Source organism: Oreochromis aureus, linkage group 3 (assembly GCF_013358895.1).
Source record: "Oreochromis aureus strain Israel breed Guangdong linkage group 3, ZZ_aureus, whole genome shotgun sequence".
Lineage (NCBI taxonomy): Eukaryota > Metazoa > Chordata > Actinopteri > Cichliformes > Cichlidae > Oreochromis > Oreochromis aureus.
Window position 1 is genome coordinate 85,191,519 of NC_052944.1, and position 22,026 is coordinate 85,213,544.

The window sequence follows — 22,026 nt, forward strand, 5'->3', positions numbered from 1 at the left end:
GCGGCAGATGCCGGGCAGACCGGGGGAGGAATAAGCTGCACCTTCTTCCCATCGGGGAGTATTAGGAAGCCTTTGCCCAAGTCCAGTACACCACCAATGGCTCGCAAAAATCCAGCCCAAGGATGCAGGCGTCCTGCACGTCAGCCACCCAGGCAGCATAAGGCACACCGAGGTCTCCCACCTTAAACTGGAACACTCCCCTCCCTCTAATTGGGGCCAGATCCCCGGTCACAGTCTTAAGTCGCACATTAGTTGGTTGCACAGCAGCTCCGGTTGGGACGACATCGGGTCGGACCAGCGTTGCATTGGACCCCGTGTCCAGAGGGCTGTACAGGACACCCCCGCAATCATCACTGGAACATGGCAAAAGTCGCCAACCTGGGTCCAGCCCACAGCGATGACCGCACCGGGTGGAAATGGCGGTGGTGTGGGGATGTCGTTCTCCCTGACCCGTGTACTCCCACTTACACGGGCCCGTGGGCGTTTCCCTGAACCGCTGCAAGCTTGGGGCACTGCCTGATGAGGTGTCCGACTTGTCCACATCCCCAGCAGCTCTGTGGTCGGCGGCGTGGGCCAGCCCGAGGGGAAGGCGACTGCAGAGCAGCCGTCTGAACCAAACTGCACAGGCCCGCTGGCATCTCCATCTGCTCCACAGGTGCTGACATAGCCCTCACCACGTGTGTCCTCAGCGCCCCCAGAGGATCCTGAAAGCATCTCCCTCTCCAACGCTAGCTCTAGGGCTGCACTGAGTGTGGCCGGTCGAGCAAGCTGAGTTTGCATACGGAGCTCTTTAGGGCTCAGGGCCTGCAGGAACTGGTCCCGAGTTAACTCCGCCTGCACTGATGGTGGCATGCTGTCATACGCCCTCCGGCAAAGACACTCGACTTCATGGGCCAAAATGCGAAGGGGCTCTCCTGGCAATCTGCGTCTGTTGTGGAACTCCGACCTCAGCAGCACCGGCTGGTTATACTGCCTGAAATGTCTCTGAAGTGCCCCAACCAGAGCATTATAATCTCCCCTTTGCTCCTCGGTCAGCAGCAGCAGGCATGCAGCTGCATCCTCACACAGGCACAAAGCCAATTGGAGAGCTTTATGTTCCTCAGACCAGCCAGCTGCAACAGCTAACAGCTTAAACTGTGCAATAAACACTTCCCATGGCGTCTTGCCGCTGAACTTAGGCGTTTTTATGTTCGCTGCAGCTTGCTGGGCGCCGCCATGTTTGTTTACATCACGTGACGGCGCGCCAAGCGAGGTCAACTCCCTCCCACCGGAATCGCGGCCACGGTGCGAAAAGTTCCCGAGCCTAGTCAAACCTGGAGAAAATCCAGCCTCAGCAGACAGCCGCAGCGCCGTTTCCCTCACTCTATGGGCAGGCGAGTGCGGACGATCCTCCCTCTCCTCTTGTCCGGCAACATCCTCGGGTCTCGTGACGGTCAGCGTCGCCAGCAACAGGGTGTCGGGAGTTTTAGTCATTTTTTCTTCACTTCTGACACCAGTGTAACGTTCTCAAGAACCAGACGTTTTGATCTCAGTTTGTCCGTTTATTCCGTAACACAGGCAAACGGGCCGTTAACTCCGGGGAGAGTGCTCTCGTACAATAGCTCACTTCAGCCCCGTACAGTCACCCAACAACAAGGACCCCCCTCCCCTTCCTGCACACATTAACTCCCTTTTTCCTGCAGCACAACCAAACATGTATCTTAAAGAAATAACAACAGCGTGCAGAGATAACCAACCTGTCACTGTAAAATAACATTTAACCATCGTTACAATATATTTCACTGTGGAGAGCACTGTAAATAAATTCACTCTTGTTTGAAGGAGTTTGTGGTCTGCGCCTGAGTCTGCTTCGCTAGCCTTGACAACAGGTTTAAAGAAAACTTCTCACGATGCTTCATGGGAAATAAGAACTCTCTTCCTTTAACGCACATTGTACAATAACAGATCTGTTTCCATCTACAGTGACATCCTCAGAATCCAGTTTTTCAATAACACCCGGACATGAAACTTTATTGCATTATTTTGGAGAACACTGACACTGACCGTCTGATTGAAGATAAATTTGGACCATTTTAGCTCTCGATCATGGCTCCATGTCGGCTGGGAACTTAGGGCTGCCTGCATTTGGACCCTTAAATGACATTCAGTACTTTATGAGCTCATCCAGTGTTTTACTAATTTAAAAGAAAGAAAAAGCAACAAAATCTAAGATAATCTGAAAAAAATATCAGCTAAAAAGATGTAGTGGCTGAAGCAGCCCAACACAGAAACACAGAAATGAATATATATTTATATATATACACACACATGGGGCGGATCGCCCGACGCACGGGGTGGGGCTCTAACTCGCTAACGGAGATTTCCTGTGTTGATGCGGTTATGGCGTTAACGTCATTTTAACGAGATTAACACTGACAGCACTAATATATATAAGGATAAAGGCTGTCTGCAGAGCTAGTGTGACATACCTTTACGTGACAAAGCCTACAGGCAATCTAAGTTCAACCACCCCTCAGAAGGAAAGCAGTGTTGTGCTAACAACTTTTTGGGCCATTTGCGCGAGCTAGCAATCATTGCAGTGGATGCGGCTTTCTATGTGCAAGGGTCTACTGCAGATTGTGTTCGATACTTTGACGTAACAGTCCACTGCCTTCTCTCTGAAACAGTTCCATAGCTCTAAATAAGGGTGGAGTTAAGATAAAATATAGCGCAGATATTCTTTCATTTTGTTTTCTTGCAAGTCAAAATTGTGCCCCACAGCTGAAACCTACATTTCAAAAGGAATAATTTCGAATTTGAAGGCGAATAATTTCATTTTACAGTTTTTACAGTTTAGCAAGAGCTCAGACAATAAATGGCGAGTGTTGGCGTCAGCCATGCCAACTACAGATGACCGCAGCAGCCTGCTTGAGGATTTATATACAACACCCTTGAGATAAAATAAAAGACCGATGCACACAATCTTGCATGTCGAGTGTTCGTTTTTATTGTCCAGACTGTTTCTGTAGCACCTTTTCAGCTGCCGCCTCCTGCTTCACACCACACACTCTTCTGTCCTGACAACCTAAGAAGAAGAAGACGATCATCAGGAAGATGATGATGCAGCTGGTTTGCTGGTGTGATTTAAACCAAAGTAGACTCACACCATGATAAATGATGTGCAGTGTTAATACCTCAACCCTCCATTTTAATTTCCACAGTTTTGGTCAGAACTCAGACAGATTTTTATGACAAGAACCTCAAATCAACAGTTTTTTCTTTTTGCTAATTTCAGCTTGTGAATTCTGGATCTTGTCAAAGAGTGATGCTGAAACTTAATGTATGATGATATGAGAAAAAAATGCAGACACATGAAGTATGCAATAAATGTACAACATTTAAATTACAGCCGATTAGAAAATGATGGCTTTGTTCTGCATGTGAAATGTGTCGCACCAGCAATAAAGGCAAACAGGAAATACTCAGGGTTCATGCTACAAGTGTGGTCAATGCGTGTTTCCGTATCTTCAACATTAAACTGAGAGGATATAACGACTCAAACAGTTTTTCCTGCTCTAAGCTGAAAACAGCAGAAACACAGGTGAGTCCTACTGCTTGCTCATCCTTTACCTTTATCCTTAACCTAGAAGTAAAATGCTGGATCTGAGAGGACACTAATACATTCAACACCCAAAAGTCTAATAATAAGTAAATACAGTAATCTGTCCTCAAAGTAACAAATGGAAGAGTTTTGATCAGCTGAAAGAAGGCAGCCCTAGAAACTTGTTTAACGTGTGAGTTATACTGATCATGAATCAGTCCATGGTTTCTCTTTGTTACTGATTCATGTTGCTGAGTTATTGCTCTTATGTTCCTGTCCCGTGTTTAAGACACTGAGTGGAGGAATTTATGTGTGTAATAATGAATTAAAACAAAGCTGGTGTTTGTGTTCCCACTCCTCCTTCTCAGACTGTGCTTAAAGTATTATTATGCCTAATATGACTCATGAGCGGAGCTGATTCATTCACAGATTTTTCACCTCATAAATATAGCATAACAGATCACTAATTCACTAATTTTTGACTCTAATTTTAAGGCCTCGGCTTTTTGCCTTTAGGGCTGCGAGAGGGTGCAAAGCACCTTGAGGCAACTGTTGTACTTTGGCGCTATATAAATAAAATTGAATTGAACAGCCACAGACAACAGTTGTGAAATTAACTGCGCATACAAACCACCAGAAACATGCTGCTATCCTCGCAGCTCGCCCAGCTCCAGTCAGACTGAAATAAATGCATCTTTGACAATGGTCCACTGTGGCCACAAGATGGCAGCAATGTAAAAGCTGGATGAACATTAATTGGCAGGTGAGGAGCTTTAAGACAGCGCTGACTGTGATGAAAGGAAACAGATTGCTTTTCTTTGGTACATTTTAATTTATTTCAAATTTTAATCTGACTTTACTTGATGAAACGCCACTCAGTGAATGAAAGGGCATGGGAAGCCCAGCCAAAAGAGAAGCCACTCCGCAATCGATCAGCAGATGCGCTACCTATCTGGTCTCCATGCTGCCTCTGCTGTACCAGCAATATCCTGCAGAAGGCTATGCTGTCAAAGCAGACCAACAGGACAGACATTAATGCAGCTGGTTTTGATGAGCAGGATGACTAAAACAGTTCAAGATAACATCAAAGAGCAGCAAAGAAGGAATGTAGTACTGATCCCCAAGCCTTTAGAAAAAAAATATGCAGTATAGATAAATCAAAGATCCACATCCCCGAAAAGTTCAGATCAAAGACAGATTTTCATGGAGGTGGAAATGCTCTGTGCTGCTGCTTTGCTTTGCTTCCAGATTGCATGCTTTAAATTTTACATCTTGTTGAAGAGTTATTGCTATAAGTTATAAGAAAAAAGTGCAGACACATGACTGATAAGAAAAAGACGCGTCTGTTTCCTGTGAATACAAAGCTGCAAACACAAAGAGGAAATGGTTGCATGTTAGGAGTGTGATCACTGTGTGTTTCATGATCTGCAAGAATATCATTAGACTGAGAGGACATAACGACTCGAGCAGCTTTCCCTGCTCACTGAAAATTGCAGAAATACAGGTGAGTCTTGCTAGTTGCTCTGTGGGCACAGGTGTTTCTTCCAAAAACTTCATGTACAGTTATCTGAACAGTTGAACTAAAAGCTCTGCTCATATGTTCTGAGAAAAGATTAAAAAATGTTTTAACAGTTGAGATGCAGTATTATAAAAACGTGAATGCTACGGACATAAAATTAGGATCTGAAATTGAACATTTGATACTTCATTCAAAAATAACCGTAGTTTCACATCAAAAATTTTCATATTTTTCATCATCTGTGATAAAACATAAATATTAAACATTCACTGTTTTCTTTCTTTCTTCCCCATCAAAATATTTGGTTATGACTTAATGTAAAATACAAATGTTTCCTTGATTTTCAGTGTAAGGCATGAAGATCTGAACCAGTGTGAAACTTTGTCCATTTTATGTGACAGCTTAACATCTTGCTCAGATTCAGATATCATCATATAGACTATGGAGCAATGCCATGTTACAATCTCTTTGTAAAACAACATGAGGAAGTGAATAATTGGTCTTTGATTAACACTAAACTCTATCAAGCCAGACACTTTGAAAGACGGATCTCAATGAAAAGGATTTATTTTTCAGCTTCAGGAACATGGTTGACCCAAAAAACATGACTTCGCCCTTGAACGAGACCTGTGATCTCGTCGGCACATCAGTCAACCCGTTCTTTATGCTGGGCTACAGTCTGTTGTTTGTGGTAAGTTTCAAATCTTCAGATTGTTAAATTTCTAACAGTGCACAAAGGATCTCTGTGCATGTGCTAAATTCCTGTTCTCCATGCTCCGTGTCTGTTCAGGTGGGTTTACCCCTCAATGGCTTCATCCTGAAGTTTTACTTTTGTGGAGCTCAGCAGCAGGCATCAAGCAGCTTGATGGTCTACCTGAAAAACCTGACAGCTGCTGACTTCCTGCTCTGCCTCTCTCTGCCAATCCGCATCAGCCACTATGGTGGCACATCAGTCATTGCTTGGCAGCTCTACTGCAGCTTTGGAGCTTCTGCCTTGTTCCTCAACATGTACGCCAGCATCATATTTATGTGTTATGTAGCTGCCAACAGGTAAGGAGCCTTTACTGATATTGACTACAAAAAGTGTTGATGACCACTAACCCTGTGTTCCTGACTAAATTATGAATGTGTATGCACTGTCGCACCCAATGTGACCCTGTGTCCTCTATTGAGATTTACTGCCAGCTAAATTCTCTCTTGCATCACTTCCTCCAAGGAACAGGCACATGTTGTATTTGAACAGGATTTAATGCAAAAAAATCTGAAACTCAAATGATACAAAATACAGAAATGTCACATAAACACAAGGTTGGATTGGAAGTCTTTATATTGACATATAAAACACATCATACAGTTCAAATCACTTTAATAATATCATATACCCTGTCTGACAATTGAACACAAGTAAGAAACTTAATCATATTGCCACTCAAAGGGATTTAATACAGTGGATGGCTTTAGATTGGAAGGAACAACCATCTTGCTTCACTCATGAGCAAGCAACTTCCTATCACACTTCTTCTAATAACTAATTGGCTCAACATAGCAAACTGTGCAAACCTTTCTACATTTGTAATTCCTGTAACTCCTGAACCTTTGCTCAATTAAAAGAATTCCAACAGTTCCTGAAAGCAGCAACTCAGTGATATTGGGTTCAGTATGGTAATCTCAGGTACTGTGTTGCAGCACCCCCGTGAAGATGAATGTTGGTTGAGAAAATAGAGAGTGAGTGTGATGGAATTCTACAGAAAACAGGCATTTATTCAGGCATTTGGATTATTTTTTTTAAATACTGGCTTATTTTGACAGTTTGCTGTTTTGTTTTCTGTGTTTCTTGCCGAGATTTGGATGTGGTGCCCTGTCTGGGATTACTGTAATGATCCTAATATCACTGAAAAAGCACAGAGTTGATGCTTTCAGGAACAGTTGGGATTTTTCGATCGCGCCAATGGTTGAAAGTTACGGTAATTTGACCTAAAAGTTTGACCTAAAATGCCAGATTTGGCTCCACTGTGACTAATTAGTGAAGTTGGATGCTGTCTCCTTTGTCTTCTCTCTTCAGGTATCTGAAGATTGTCAGACCTTCAGGAACTCATGTCCTGCAGTCAGTACGAACTGCCAACATTGTCTCCATGGTCACCTGGGTTTGTCTCCTGGCTCCATCAGTTGCTTACAACATCCTGTTTTTCATCACCCAGAAACCTCTGACCTCTATCCCCAGACACTGTGGGCTCTTCTTTAGTGCATCAGTTAGCCTGATGTTTAAAATTATCCACACATTCTCTGCAATCATCTTCCTGTTGGTTTCCATATCCCTGGTCTTCTTCTACTACAGCACCTCCCGCAGGGTGTTGCAGGCACAGCAGAGTCAGCTGGCCTCCTCTGAGAAGCTGGTGAAGTCTCGCAGGAACATGCTGGTGCTGGTCAGCATCTTCTGTGTTTGTTTTGCCCCCTATCACCTGGTTCGAGTCCCATTTGTTTTTCTGTTGAACAGCTGCACTGTGGGTCCAGTGTTGTACTACCTGAAGGAGGCGGCCACCATGCTGTCAGTTTTCAACGTCTGCCTGGACCCTCTTGTTTACTTTTTCCTTAGTAAGACTTTTTGGGACAAAGTGAGAAAGGCATCCAGGAGAGCCAACATTCAACAAGCAAATACAGAGAGTCAGAGCACTGAGGTGAAACTGAGCATCATTAAATCAAGAGCAACAAGTCAAACCAGTGAGCTGTAAGGAAAAATTCAACTTATCACAAAGGTAGGATGAGATTTTATTCTGTTTTTCTTCTTTTTGTTTTGAGGATCAAATGAGCCTAGTAATCCCAATTCTTTATAAAGCACAGGAGTTTCTGCTGAGCTGCAGTACAAGACTGAAGTCAACCAAACAAACCTATTAGTACAACATGTGATTTAAAATGAATAATCTGAACCAGCCTATGATAAACGTCATACAAACAATGCATGGTGTTAACATAGTACCCCATAAATGCCAAAGCTGGCCAACTTGAGTTTCCCTCTACCAGGTGTCTGTTTCTGTAAAAAATGTTTTTGTACACACTATATTTTAATATATTTTGCTGATATGAAGACTAGGCAATAAGTCAGGTAAAAAAGTAGAAATGTGACAATTAAATATTTTCTGAGTTTTTACTCTTTTACCCTCGAGTCACCTCAAACACTTTATCTCATAATGATAAACGTTAATGTACCAGGCGAAACATTCACAGCTATTCCCTCTGGAGGAAGTTAGGCTTGAGGTGAGGAGAAAGATTATGTTGTGGAAACAACATAAAAACACAATATTGTTAGTTAAAGACCTTAGTACAATACATACCCCAACCATCACCGTTGAACAAACACTTGGCGACTTGGGGAAGGAACCCCCCCTTTTAACAGGAGGAAACCTCTGGCAGAACCAGACTCAGGGAGGGACGACCGGTTGAGGGTTAGGGGAGGAAGACAAGACAAAAGACACGCTGTGGAAGAGAGTCAGAGATTAATAATATGAGATTTATTTTTATGCCAAGTTTAGAACACTTTTTACTCCTCTTTATCAATTAAATAAACAAGACAAATGCATGAAATTCAGATTGTAACTGCATCGCAATGAACTGTGCGTGTTTTCCCGTATGTTTTTAGTTTCAATATGTTGTCCATGTAAAGCAGCTACTTCCTCCTGCTATTCCTGTGTGAGGCTCACAGTGCTGATAATACAGTATGTCTATGTATGTGTATATACATCCGCTAAAACTGGTGGATATAAATCTTCACCTCCAAGTCCGTTCACATACAAGAGGAAGGGGAGTGAGTGGAAGTTGGCCTTAAACACACCATTTATTTCCATGGAAACAAACACAGCCAGAATTTCAAATACAGTTTAAAATCCCCCCTATACAATAAAAAGAGTGTTCTCAATACGCTAAAAACCCTGCCGGCAGGAATAACTATATACTATCAAAACCAAAAGCTAAACAAATGTTTCCCATATGCTAAAATTCCCCCCCACAGTCCTATAATCCCACGGTCCAGCCACACTCGGGCAAATGTTCCTTATCTGACAGAGACAGGAGAGGAATTCCTCTTCCAGCCAGAAGACCAGGGAGGAGGCTCCTGTCTCCTCCGGACGGCGCGTCACCGTACAGTCCAGCCACTCTCCACACCTGAACACGGCCTCCCTCGTAGCACCGCCAGATGCAGGCAGAGGCGTACCCCTGCCCTGCTGTGGATTTCACGCGTCGCCTCCCACTGTCGCCGTCGGGCGACATTTTCTGGCCGTCAGGACTGGATAGCCGGGTTCCGCTGGCGGGTCGCCGAATGTCTCGTGGCACCCCACCGTCAAGCCGCAGGTCCTTCTTTACATATGCTTTATTAGGAAAATAAAGACAAAAATATGAAAAAATAGTTTACAAATTAAAAAAAAAAAAAAAATGCGATAAGAATAACTTCTACCATCTACAAATAGTTACTATATACAGTAAATACACTCAGATAATTTTTCATGTGTGCATAAAGTGCAGTGGAAGCAATAATATACACACATATATTTTATCATGTATGTATTGTATGTGTGTATTGAGGAGTCTGACTGCTATCAGGTGTAACCAGGTAAGGCAGACTGTAAACAGTGTGACAAGCAATGGCTACTCCAACTCTCACTACGACAAGTGGACCAGTTAATGTGGGGATTATGGCCCCGTGCATATTTGGATGCAAGCTGGCGTCTCAGAAAAGGTTATGTGATTAATTCCTAGTTAAATATATTTTGCTGGGAACAAAAGACAAACAAACAAAAGACAAACAAACAAAAAGGAGAAAATGGCAAAGATGAGGAAAATTAAAGATTTGGAGGAGATTAAGCTGTCACTTAACTAGTTGTCGACGGACGTCGAGCGGGTAGTTAAGCAACAAGGAATGTTAAAGACTTTGATGGACCAAATCAAAGAATTAAAAAGCCTGATTAAGAAAAAAGATATGACAATCCAGCTCTTAGAAAGGAGAGTGGACGACTTAGAACAGCATGCACGACTGGAGGACGTGATTATTACCGGTTTGGAAACCAAACACAAGAGCTACACAAGAGTTACTGAGACTGGGAGTGGTGTGAAGTCTGGAGGAGATGAGCCTCCGGTGGAGGAGCAACAAACATTAGAGCGTCAGGTAGTGGAGTTTTTTTGCGAGCAAAAAATTCCCCCTGCATAGCAACAACATCGCTGGGTGTTATACCCTTCCCAGAAAGAATGCCAGGGCACCTCCAGCAATACTAGCGAAATTTGTGAATTGAAAACACAAAATTGAGCTACTGAGGCAGTCCAGACAATTGAAAGGAAGTGGAGTATATTTGAATGAACATCTCACAAAAAGAACGCAGATATTGCCAGACAAGCCCGCATCATGCGTAAAGAAATTAAAATCCAAGCAACATGGACGAGAAACTGCAAAGTGATGATAAAGCTCAACGGAACACCAGAAGAAGCCAAGGTCGTAATGATCAGGGATCTTGGAGACTTGGACAAGGACAGGGGATGATTATACTGATGTGGATGGACGGCAGAAGGTCTGTTATGGTAACGTGTTTGGTAACAACTAGCCAAACTTAGTCAGTGAAAGACACCATTTCCAAATGTCGGATGGGGAAAATGGCAAGGTATGAGACGGCACACTGGAGGATTAGTGTGAAGCTGTAAGTCGGATATGCAACTGGGATACTAGTCCGACGGTGTTACCATTATGCGGGAAGACGAGACATAGGTCGGAGCCGCAGTTATGTATGGAGCGGAAAGAACTGTATAGGTATGGGTGGATTCCCAAAATATGCTGTGACGTGTATGGATGTTAATGGGTATTTCATAAGGACAACTACGGTGGCCCTGAAGTGCAAACGCACAACAAATTGAAAAGCGCAAAAACAAATTGAAAAGCGCAAAAACAAATTGAAAAGCGCAAAAACAAATTGAAAAGCGCAAAAACAAATTGAAAAGCGCAAAACAAATCTCTTAACGCAAAAACAAATTGAAAAGCCGCAAAAACAAATTCACTTAACGCAAAAACAAATTGAAAAGCGCAAAAACAAATCACAAAACGCACAACAAATTGAAAAGCGCAAAAACAAATTGAAAAGCGCAAAAACAAATCTCTTAACGCAAAAACAAATTGAAAAGCGCAAAAACAAATTCACTTACCGCAAAAACAAATTCACTTACCGCAAAAACAAATTCACTTAACGCAAAAACAAATTGAAAAGCACAAAAACAAATTGAAAAGCGCAACAACAAAAACCAAACCGGAAGAGGTAGGTACCAATGCTGCAACAACAGGCATCACTGATTGGATGATGGATCCGGTAGCCTTTTGAACCGGAAGTTATTCTGCCGAAAGAGCAGTCAACGGCTGTATCCCAATTCAGGGTCTGCAGCCTTAAAGTACGCAGCCTCAACGATCCTCAAGGGCCGTGTACTCAAAGACCGCTAAGGCCGGAAGTGCGAGGCTTGTGAAATGGGACGGTCTAGCCTCCGTCGCGCTGCCCAGGTTGCCTAGCAACCATAACACCAACCGCTGGAAACGTTTCATGCAGCTTTGACGGAAATGAAGGAGAACATATTTTGTTCGTGTGTTCGTTTCTACACGAGCTTTGTGTGATTTAATAAGTATCTGAGGCTGAGACCACGGGACTGTAAAATATGATTGCTGGCCTTCATATCTGTACTGAACAGTCATTTAAGATTAGCTAGTAAATAACAATTAGCTAATGTTGTTCATGAGACTAAAGTCAGTGTAAATATGATATGGCCAATATTATAGTTATTATATTAATCATAAGTTATTACAGCAGTGAGTTTGAACTCTCAAATCAAATCACTTCTATTGTCACATCACATGTGAGTGAAATTCATGTGAGTGAACTCTGTGTCTAATACTGAGCTTCAGTAAAGATTCAAGTTGCAGTTATTTATATGTCCTATCACCTTAAATCTTCACTCAAAGACACTCAAGTATCTTTGACAGTGTATATGTAGATGTATTCTATATAAGAGACAAATATTGTCCGTGTAATATGTTGGCATTACTAAATTTGGCTCAATGCTTACATATATGTGTAAAAAGAAAATGTACGAGCTGTGATAACTGTGTCTGATAGAATGAAGAGTAGACTGATATATTAAATATTCCTTTATTGGGTGAGAAAATCAGACCATGTCATAACTGCTTTAAGTCATACAGAATAGATATCAGAGCCTTAAACAGGCTGACTTCTGCTAAATGGGTCAAACTGGGCAGAAAGTATACAAACACATAACATCCTTATAGAATATGATGTAACACTATAGATCAACTTAGCTCAGAATATATAAAGCATATAAACAATTACAACAACATGATGCAACAAACACAGCAGTACTACTAATCCAAAATACTCAAAGCTTCATAGAACTGAAACAAACATTTATTTTTAGCTCCATTCTGCTGCTGATACATACTTTATGTTTCTGAATATTAAACTTGTTGCTGCCTTTCATAGTGTGTAACTTGAAGGCCCTGAGTACTTTCTCCCACACTGAAAACACTGGGATGATAACATTATTTGAACATTACCTAATAATGATTCAGGACAGATAATTAGTTATTTTAAATGTTTCTAGCAGTCCTTCACAAACAGGGAACAGTCTGTCTATTCTCCCCATCTGTCAGCTGCTGCTGGCTCTTCCTCCTCCTCTTCCTCACACACTGCTGAGTTTGTCCTGGTGGATCATCAGGGGTGCAAAGCCTCACAGATGATGTGTAGCAGTGGGTCCCTCAGTCTGTCCTCACTCTGGACACTTGCAGTCGTCACACATGGAAATCAAATGTGTGATAAGCTGCAGGATTCAAACACAAGTGTAACTTATAAATACATGTTCATACTTTTATTCCACAATCAGAGAGAAAGAAACAGAGAGAGAGTGCAGGACAGACAGACAGGTGACAGTCTCAGGTGTACACACTGCTACAAAACAGCACAAGAGAAGGAGGATTTAGTGTTTGTGTTATTATGAGTGCTAAACAAGAAGAGTTCCCAGATGGTACAGTGGACACATGTGTGACTCCTGTGATTAAAGCATCTTTCTTTCAGCTCAACGAGTGAACCGTCAGCTCGTTCAAACACACGTTAAAGTCCGTTTGGCTCGACACCACCGAACAGAGGCAGCAATATAACATAGCTAACATTAACAGTGCAGTGAATCCTGCTTGTGCCGTCATATTCAGGACTGCAAACTGAGCAGCATCACTGACTTTCAGCTTGTTGTGTTTGTGGATATATGACTGACTTTAATTATCCATAAAATCATCACATTCTCTGTAAGATTAAGGTCAACTATTGTATTATTATATTTTAAATGCTTTAAAACAAAGTAAACGCTGAAAGTACAAACATCGCTAATGGCAAATAACTTTGCCGACATGTGGCCAACAGTAATGTTTTAATGTTCCTCATTATTAAACATTTGCACATAAAAAGTGACATCATATTCAGTACTTACGCTTTAACAGTTTACTCTTCGGCCGCTACGCTTCTGCCGCTGCGGCAAAATTATCCACAGTGACTGCCGCGCTATAAATTGTGGGATATGTTGGGCCACGAAGTCTACACCGCCACAGCCTTAAAATTCAGTGAAATGAAGGCCGAATTTGAGGGCCGCATTTCGAGCAGCCTTTGAATTGGGACAGCCTTCGGCGCGCCGCTGTGACGTAATCGGCCTTAAAATGCAGCCTTTAAGGCTGCAGACCCTGAATTGGAATACAGCCAACATGTTTTGTCCAAGTTGTGGAAAAAAGTTGGTAGAGCAGTCACCAAACTTCCGAACAGAACAACTTCCGGTTCAAAAGGCTACCGGATCCATCATCCAATCAGTGATGCCTGTTGTTGCAGCATTGGTACCTACCTCTTCCGGTTTGGTTTTTGTGCTTTTCAATTTGTTTTTGTGCTTTTCAATTTGTTGTGTGTTTTGTGATTTGTTTTTGCGCTTTTCAATTTGTTTTTGCGGTAAGTGAATTTGTTGTTGCGCTTTTCAATTTGTTGTTGCGCTTTTCAATTTGTTTTTGCGTTAAGAGATTTGTTTTTGCGCTTTTCAATTTGTTGTTGCGCTTTTCAATTTGTTGTTGCGCTTTTCAATTTGTTGTTGCGCTTTTCAATTTGTTGTTGCGCTTTTCAATTTGTTTTTGCGCTTTTCAATTTGTTTTTGCGCTTTTCAATTTGTTTTTGCGCTTTTCAATTTGTTTTTGCGCTTTTCAATTTGTTGTGCGTTTTGTGATTTGTTTTTGTGGTTTGCACTTCAGGGCCACCGTAGACAACAGACATTTGAAGAATACTCAATCACAATGACTGAAGATTCAGATCATAAACTACATGATTTTAAAGTTAATATCGACCCAGAAAGGAATGTACTTAATGCAATTAATGTTACATGCGAGTGTTATACTTAGGAACAATTTAGGGATAATGTTGAAATAGGCAACACATTTTCATTAATTCATTTCAATCGTAGAAGCCTCTATAAAAGTTTTGTTTTGATCAATGATTTTTTTGAATACTCTGAAAGGCAAGTTTAAAGTGATAGCACTATCGGAAACATGGATAGATGAGGAAAGGGGTTGGGACTTTCACATTGATGGTTATGAATTATATCATATAAATAGATCTAATAAGAAAGCAGGAGGTGTGGCACTTTTTGTTGATAGTGATTTGAAATGTAAACAAATTGAATATATGTCTGTGGCTATTGATGATTTAATGGAGTGTGTGACAGTAGAAATAGAAATGGAAAGAAAGAGTAATATAATTGTTACTTGTATGTATAGGAGGCCTGGGACACTGACAGAAACATTCACAGATATAGTGGAATATTTATTGAGCAAGGCAAAGGGAAAGAAGACATTTTGTATTTGCAGGGAATATAATATTCATTTTTTCAAAAGCGTCCAATCATAAGGCATCGTCAGATTTTTTGAGTTATTATTTGGAAGAGGATTATACCCTTACTAACCCTAGTAGAATAACTGAAACTTCAGCTATCTTAATCGATCATATTTTCATTAACAGATTGGAAAGCAACATTATAGTGGTCTTGTCATAAATGACATAAGTGATCATTTACCTGTTTTTGTTACTTTAGATTATAAAATGACACAAAAGGAGGAAGTGTGTGTGGACAGATATATAAGGATTAGAAATGATGATGCAATAAATAAGTTCAGGCATGATCTTTTAAAAGATGATGGGAATGAGGTTTTTGTAAATGAGGTCAATGCTGCATACGAAGTATTCTTAAATACTTATTTGGTTTTGGTATTATATAAGCAAAAGAAAAAGAAAATTATTGGTAAACCATGGATAACAAAAGGGCTAGAAAATGTGTGTAAAAAGAAAAAAAAAAACTGTATAGAGATTATATAAAACTTAGAACAAATCCTGCTAAAATGAAATAAAAAGTTTATAAAAACAAGTTAGTATTATTTATGAGAAAGCCTAAGAAAGAATATTATAATAAATTATTTTACGAAAATAAAAAGAATATTAAGGGTACTTGAAATATTAAAAAAAAGTATTGGGTAATAAATATACATCTTTCAATTTGCCTGCTTACTTTAATAAAAAAAAATAAGGTTGTAAATGATATGAATGAAGTGGTAAATGAATTTAATTATTTTTTTGTAAATATCGGACCCAACCTGGCAAACCTAATTAGAAAACAGGATGATGCAGTACAGAATGAAGAATAGAAAGGCGTAGAGTGGTCTGTTCTTAGGGGATACCACTGAAAAAGAAATTATAGCTATTGTAACAAAGCCTAAAAATAATACGTCCACTGACTGTGATGGGTTAGACATGGTCATAATAAAAAAAGACTTTGGATTGTATAATCAAACCTCTGTTATATTTTTAATCTTTCGCTTTATTATGGTGTTATTTTTGTGCCACTATTCTGAGCGCATGTAAAAAAAAAATTGAGCGCACGTAAAAAATTTGCAGGTGCAAGTGTCGCATTTTGAGGAAAAATTTATTTTGAGCGAAGAAAAGCTAAATTTGAGTGAACAAAATTCATTGCTGCGTGCAAAAATGTATTTCAGTGTTTGCTATTATCCATACACACACAATAGCAGCCCCTCTCGCTCAGTTTTTGCATTTGCGCTTGCTCGCAATGTGTTGCTTGCGCTCTCAACATTTCTGCCCGTGTGCGCTCAATTCTTTCTGTACACCGTTATATTTGTGCCACAAAACCACCCAATCACAGACTTGGATGCAAAAAAATCTGATTGGCTGTTTTGGTCTCCAATCAGATCGAAATGACGAAATGCAATATCCCAGAATCCATTTCGTCCAAAACTCAAGAGGCAGTGGCGGAGGAACGCAGAGTGGCGGAGTTTGAAATATTACTCTTTCTGGGTCACAAAATAAACTTTTAAGATATTTTCATGCGAGAATGGTGCTGTGTGAACTTCAAATACCTGCTCGATTTATCAAGACATCACATATTTGCAAAAGTGCTCTAACGTTCTCGGAGATGCCTGTTACCCACCAGCTGACCGCATAGCTGGACTGGCCATTGGGCATACTGGACATTTGCCTGGTGGGCGGATGGTGATTTTTCATTTTTATGTTTGTTTGTTTTTGTAACGGTATAAACAATGAAAGGTGGTGGATTAGCCAATTGGTCATGATCAACTCTGGGCTGGACCAATTACAATACATCCGTACTGAGGGGAAAAGGAACGCGATTCGTCCCGAACTTCAGCTAGAATGAAAAAGACACAAAGCTGGAGTTATTCTGTCTTTACGCTGTCAGCTGCCTCTTCTCCTCTCATTCTCTCCCCTCTCTCTCCTGTTGCTACTTCAATCATAAAACTGATCAATGATCAGCTGATCGTCTCTCGTTTGTTTATCGCCCACTTTGCGCCAGAAAGAGGAAACCAGCGGATGTCGCGCTAAACAACAGCAGCACGTTTAAGCTTGATCAGCTGTTGTTAGAATTTATTTAATATTAATTTCTAGTATCAGCTGTTTGCTGGAGTGTACATCACTGTCACAACAGCGTTTGTTTTAGTTCAAAGGCTTTATGGTTTTTCCTATAATACCTGGTGGTGTAGTCGGTGATTTTTTTGTCAGTTCAGCCTTATATATTATGTTTAACCCGAGTGACCACCCGGTCAGCTGGTGGGTAACAGGCATCTCCGAAAACATTAGAGCACTTATGCAAATATGTGCTGTCTTGATAAATCGAGCAGACATTTGAAGTTTACACAGCACCATTCTCGCATGAAAATATCTTAAAAGTTTATTTTGTGACCCAGAAAGAGTAATATTTCAAACTCCGCCACTCTCCGTTCCTCCGCCACTGCCTCGTTTGAGTTTTGGACGAAATGGATTCTGGGATATTGCATTTCGTCATTTCGAGCTGATTGGAGACCAGAACAGCCAATCAGATTTTTTTGCATCCAAGTCTGTGATTGGGTGGTTTTGTGGCACAAATATAACGGTGTACAGAGAGTTGAGCGCGCACGGGCAGAAATGTTGAGAGCGCGAGCAACACATTGCGAGCAAGCGCAAATGCAAAAACTGAGCGAGAGGGGCCGCTATTGTGTGTGTGTGGATAATAGAAAACACTGAAATACATTTTTTGCACGCAGCAATGAATTTTGTTCACTCAAATTCAGCTTTTCTTCGCTCAAAATAAATTTTTCCTCAAAATACAACACTTGCACCTGCAAACTTTTTTTTTTTTTTTTTTACGTGCGCTCAGAATAGTGGCACAAAAATAACGCTATACTTTATATGTGTATTTCCTGACAGAATGAAAAACATCAATTTTTAAGTGAAAGTCAGTATGGATTTCGATGAAACAGATCAACAGCAGTAACATTAATGAATACTATTGAAGACATTTCATCAGCAACACATAATAATAAATATACTATAGGGGTATTCATTGATTTAAAAAAAGCTTTTGACACTACGCAACACTCCATCTTGATTTCCAAGTTGATCACTTATGGTGTGGGAGGAATTGTACTGAACTATAAAATATAATATTGGCATTGCCTCAAACCACGGGTAACCTTAAACGACGGGAGACTCAGGGGAGGGGAAAAAAAAAAAAAAAAAAAAAAAAAAAAACACAGGACAGGAGGAGCTTGCGATGATTACCGGAAAGTATTAATGAAACAGGTTAAGTCTCATGCGTGACAGAGGGCAGCGACTGTCCTATAAGGGCAGTAAAGGAGATGGGGACATCCAGGGGCACGTCTCAATGGCAAGACAATGCACAAGGCCACCGTCAATAAGGTTCTGCTGTCCAGAATCTAAGAGTGCTTGAGTAGAGTAAGTTCCGGTTGAGTCATTCACGATAGCGGGGAGCTCCATGCGGGGAACCCGCGAAAGAGAGGAAGTGCCACCCACCAGTGCCCCAACAGTTACTTGTGGGTGCCACCTTTTGACTGAACCCGGCAGGTAGAAACAAAATGACCTGGCTGACCGCAATATAAGCATAACTGCCCCTCAAACCTCCTCCAACGCTCCTCAGGAGTAAGCCTCATTCGACCCAGCTGCATCGGCTCCTCCGTATTGTCAGATGGAGGAGACCCTGCATAGACTCGACCGGGAGTAAGAGGAGCCTGGGAGACCTCTTGCATCGAAACGTTCTCTCCCAACTCAACATGGCACCTGCTCCCCCCCTCTCTCTCTGTCTCTCTCTCTCTCGTGAAGGCAGTGGTCAATATAAATGGCCAGGCTAACAAGAGCCTCAAAATTTTCAGGTTCATTGCGGGTAGCAAGCTCATGCGTTCGTTTAACCCGCCGATGAACGCCTCGCGCAATAAGTTATCGCCTTACCCAGTCTCGACGGCTTTACCGTGGAAATTGTTGGAAAACTCAGCTACTGATTGACTGTCTTGCTGGAGCCCTCCAGCAGGGAGGGAAACGCTAAAGAGCAGGGAATCCTGAATCAAAAAACGCCCACAACGACGCAGCTCCCCCGCGAACGGTGTTGTGCCAAAAAGTGATTGTCTGCCAAAAACTGATTTCCAATATTTCTGTGTATTTTTTTTATGTGTAATATTTTTACGTATGTTGGTAAATAGACTTTGGTGAACAGGGTTTACAAAGGGGTTATATATAGAGTTAAAAAATTCTGTTTTTCAAGTAACTTTAACTCTGTGTTATTGTACTTACATTATAACCAATCCGATCCTTTATCCCCACTTAAAATATTTTTACAGAATTATTGTAATATTTGCTGCCATTTCTGCTGTCCTCTTGGCCAACTTACTCTTACAAAAGACATTGTTAATGTTAACGAGATTTTTTTTAACTGCATAAATAAAGGTTATATAAAAGTCACTGCCAAAAACTGATTGCAGCTTCTACCTTGCTACACGAATGTTGTTTGTGGCTCAAGATGACTTTATGTCATCCATGGGGGATGCATTTGACATATGTTTCACATATTATAGCCCAACAAGTTACTTATAGCAGTTTAAATACGAGCAATCAGTTTTTGGCAAATACCGAAAATCAGTTTTTGGCAGGCAATCACTTTTTGGCACACCAGGGCTGGAGGCGCTATTTACAGTGACAGGGTAAACGTGTGAGGATTGGGACAAAACAAAACAGAACCGGGACGTGCGGGAGGATTGGCGTCCTTCTTCTTTCTTCTAAGGAAGAAGGACAAAAAAGAGTTAAGGGGGTGACTCCGAAAGCCGAGAGCAAAAACGTATGCGAATGGGAAGAACTGGAGAGCTTACTTGACAGAACTGAAAATACAGACGTGGGTGCAGACCTTCTGGAACTACAGGCAGAGGCGAGGCAGATATCCGTTTCATATCAGGGAACACAATCTCCCAAACCACAGGCAGGCGAGCGGGCAGTGGGACAGGCTAGTGAAGGAGAAAACCGGCAAGGAGACGTATCCTGAAAATTTAGCAGATGTAGCGTCAATCTCGAGAGTCTTTACGAAAAACACGTTACCACTTGTGAAAGCGACAATACTCTGATACCAGAAGTTTGTTGCACAGCTCTTTAAAAACGCTACCTCTGATGACATCTGATGCACCGCAGGTGTGCTGGGGATCCCACAAAGAAAACAAACCCAAGAATGCCACGCATACACACACCACCTCACTGGTGGTCCAATTCCCGGCTATCATGGCTGGCTATCAAGCATGGATAGTTTTGGCATATTATTTTTTAAATATACAGCAATTAGTATTAAAAGGTTAAAAAGATGGTGTTTGTCCTCATTGTGTGGGTTAAAATGTAATCACTGAATTTTAACTTTATTTACATTTTGTTTTTAAACAGTTATTACTTACTGTACATCTAACAGGAAGTGACTTGGTTCCAGAATGATGTCTTCACCCACTGAGGAAGACGAGGATGATGTTATGGCTGGCGTCACCACTATCATAACAAAGCTGAGATTCCGACGTGCTTTAAAGAGTCCATCATTGTTCCTGTCCCAAAGAAACAACAGCCCTATTAAAAATGTTCTGTTTCCTGATCTGTTTTCTCTTTTCAGCAATTTCTTGTTTTGGTTGATTTCCTTTTTTTCAATGTTTTATCAATAAAAACAAATCTGACCTCATAACATAGTATGTTTTATTTAAGATAAAGCAGTATTTGTCCTAGCAATAGAAATGATCAGAGTTAAATGTAGACGTTTATTTGCACACTCTTTTTGAATTTTAACTGCCTCGTTGACTCTGTATGGGTTTGAGGCTGTAGGTCACGGTGTACAGAACCTGGCGATATGCTGCCCCCTGCTGCCTGCTTTCTGTCAGTACTCGGGTTATCCATCTCTGAGAAGAGACTGTGGAGCTAAATCAGGGAACTGAAGCCATGTGATATTAAAGATGGAGATTTATTAAAATACTGCCAGACTTTAATTACATGTGGATGTGACAGTGAATATTCACTCTGTTTTAGCCCAATGCTGGACTGAGAGCCACCCACTTTAAAAACTGCAACCACTGACCAAAGTGCTGAGTAAAATTTGCCCTTCTCACTTTGTGGGCTGGAAAAGGCCCAAACTAGACTGTGAGCATGACTGGATAAATGGTTAGGAAAAATAAGGAGAAACCAGTGAGGTGCTCCAGTTTCCAGGATTACAGCTGTTGAGATGTGGCCTCCATCCTGGCATTTTGGGGTCTATACAGAACAACAGTGTCACTGTCTGTATAGCAGAACATGGGAAAGTGGGGAAGGAGGACCCAAACGCTGGACTCTGTGAGGTTAACAGTGTTTTTATTTACAATGAAGTAAATGTTAAAACACTAAATCCCCTCTTCTCCCAAAAGACTGTGTTTTGTGCTCTCCGCTTCAGTGTCTCCGTACTCCCCATGCTCGCTGCTCTCTGCCGTTCCATGCTTCGCCTGGGGGAAAAAATAACAGAGGCAGTCATAAGGACACACAAGCTTGCAGGCATACACTCACTGACTTTTAACTAAGCTAGAAGACTGACGTGGAGTCTCACGCAATAATCCCACATCAGTGGGAGCTCCCTCATGCTCTTAAATAGGTCCCCCGACGAGCCTCATCAGCAGCAGGTGCGTGGCATGGTCTTCAGGTGTGGCCAGCCCCCTAGCATGGCCACACCCACCAGGCCTGAAGGTGCCTGTCACCCGACCTACAGGATACAACTGCATCCGCCCACACACACACACGCACACACCTGCCTATACATACAGAACCCAGAACAGCAGCACAGTGTGGCTAAAACACACATAATAATAATAATAATAATAATAATGAGATAATAATAATATAATGAGAGTCCACACTGCTCATGGACCCTGGGTCCCTGACAAACAGTAAGAAAAACAACTCTTATCTCTTATCTCACACATATGACCTTGAGTGAAATCCATAGGGCTTAAGATGACATCGGCCCACCTTTGCAACTACAA

The 22,026-nt window shown here is 41.5% G+C and overlaps 1 protein-coding gene across 1 annotated transcript; it reads left to right on the forward strand.

The window, feature by feature from the left end:
* The first annotated feature begins 4,984 nt into the window (after window positions 1–4,984).
* On the forward strand, window positions 4,985–20,591 carry LOC116320398 (P2Y purinoceptor 14-like). Its single transcript, XM_039608261.1, has 5 exons — window positions 4,985–5,084; window positions 5,676–5,790; window positions 5,890–6,149; window positions 7,162–7,852; window positions 20,448–20,591. Exons 2-4 carry the CDS (start codon window positions 5,686–5,688, stop codon window positions 7,826–7,828), a joined length of 1,032 nt encoding a protein of 343 aa, XP_039464195.1. The 5' UTR covers window positions 4,985–5,084; window positions 5,676–5,685; the 3' UTR covers window positions 7,829–7,852; window positions 20,448–20,591.
* Window positions 20,592–22,026: the final 1,435 nt, after the last annotated feature.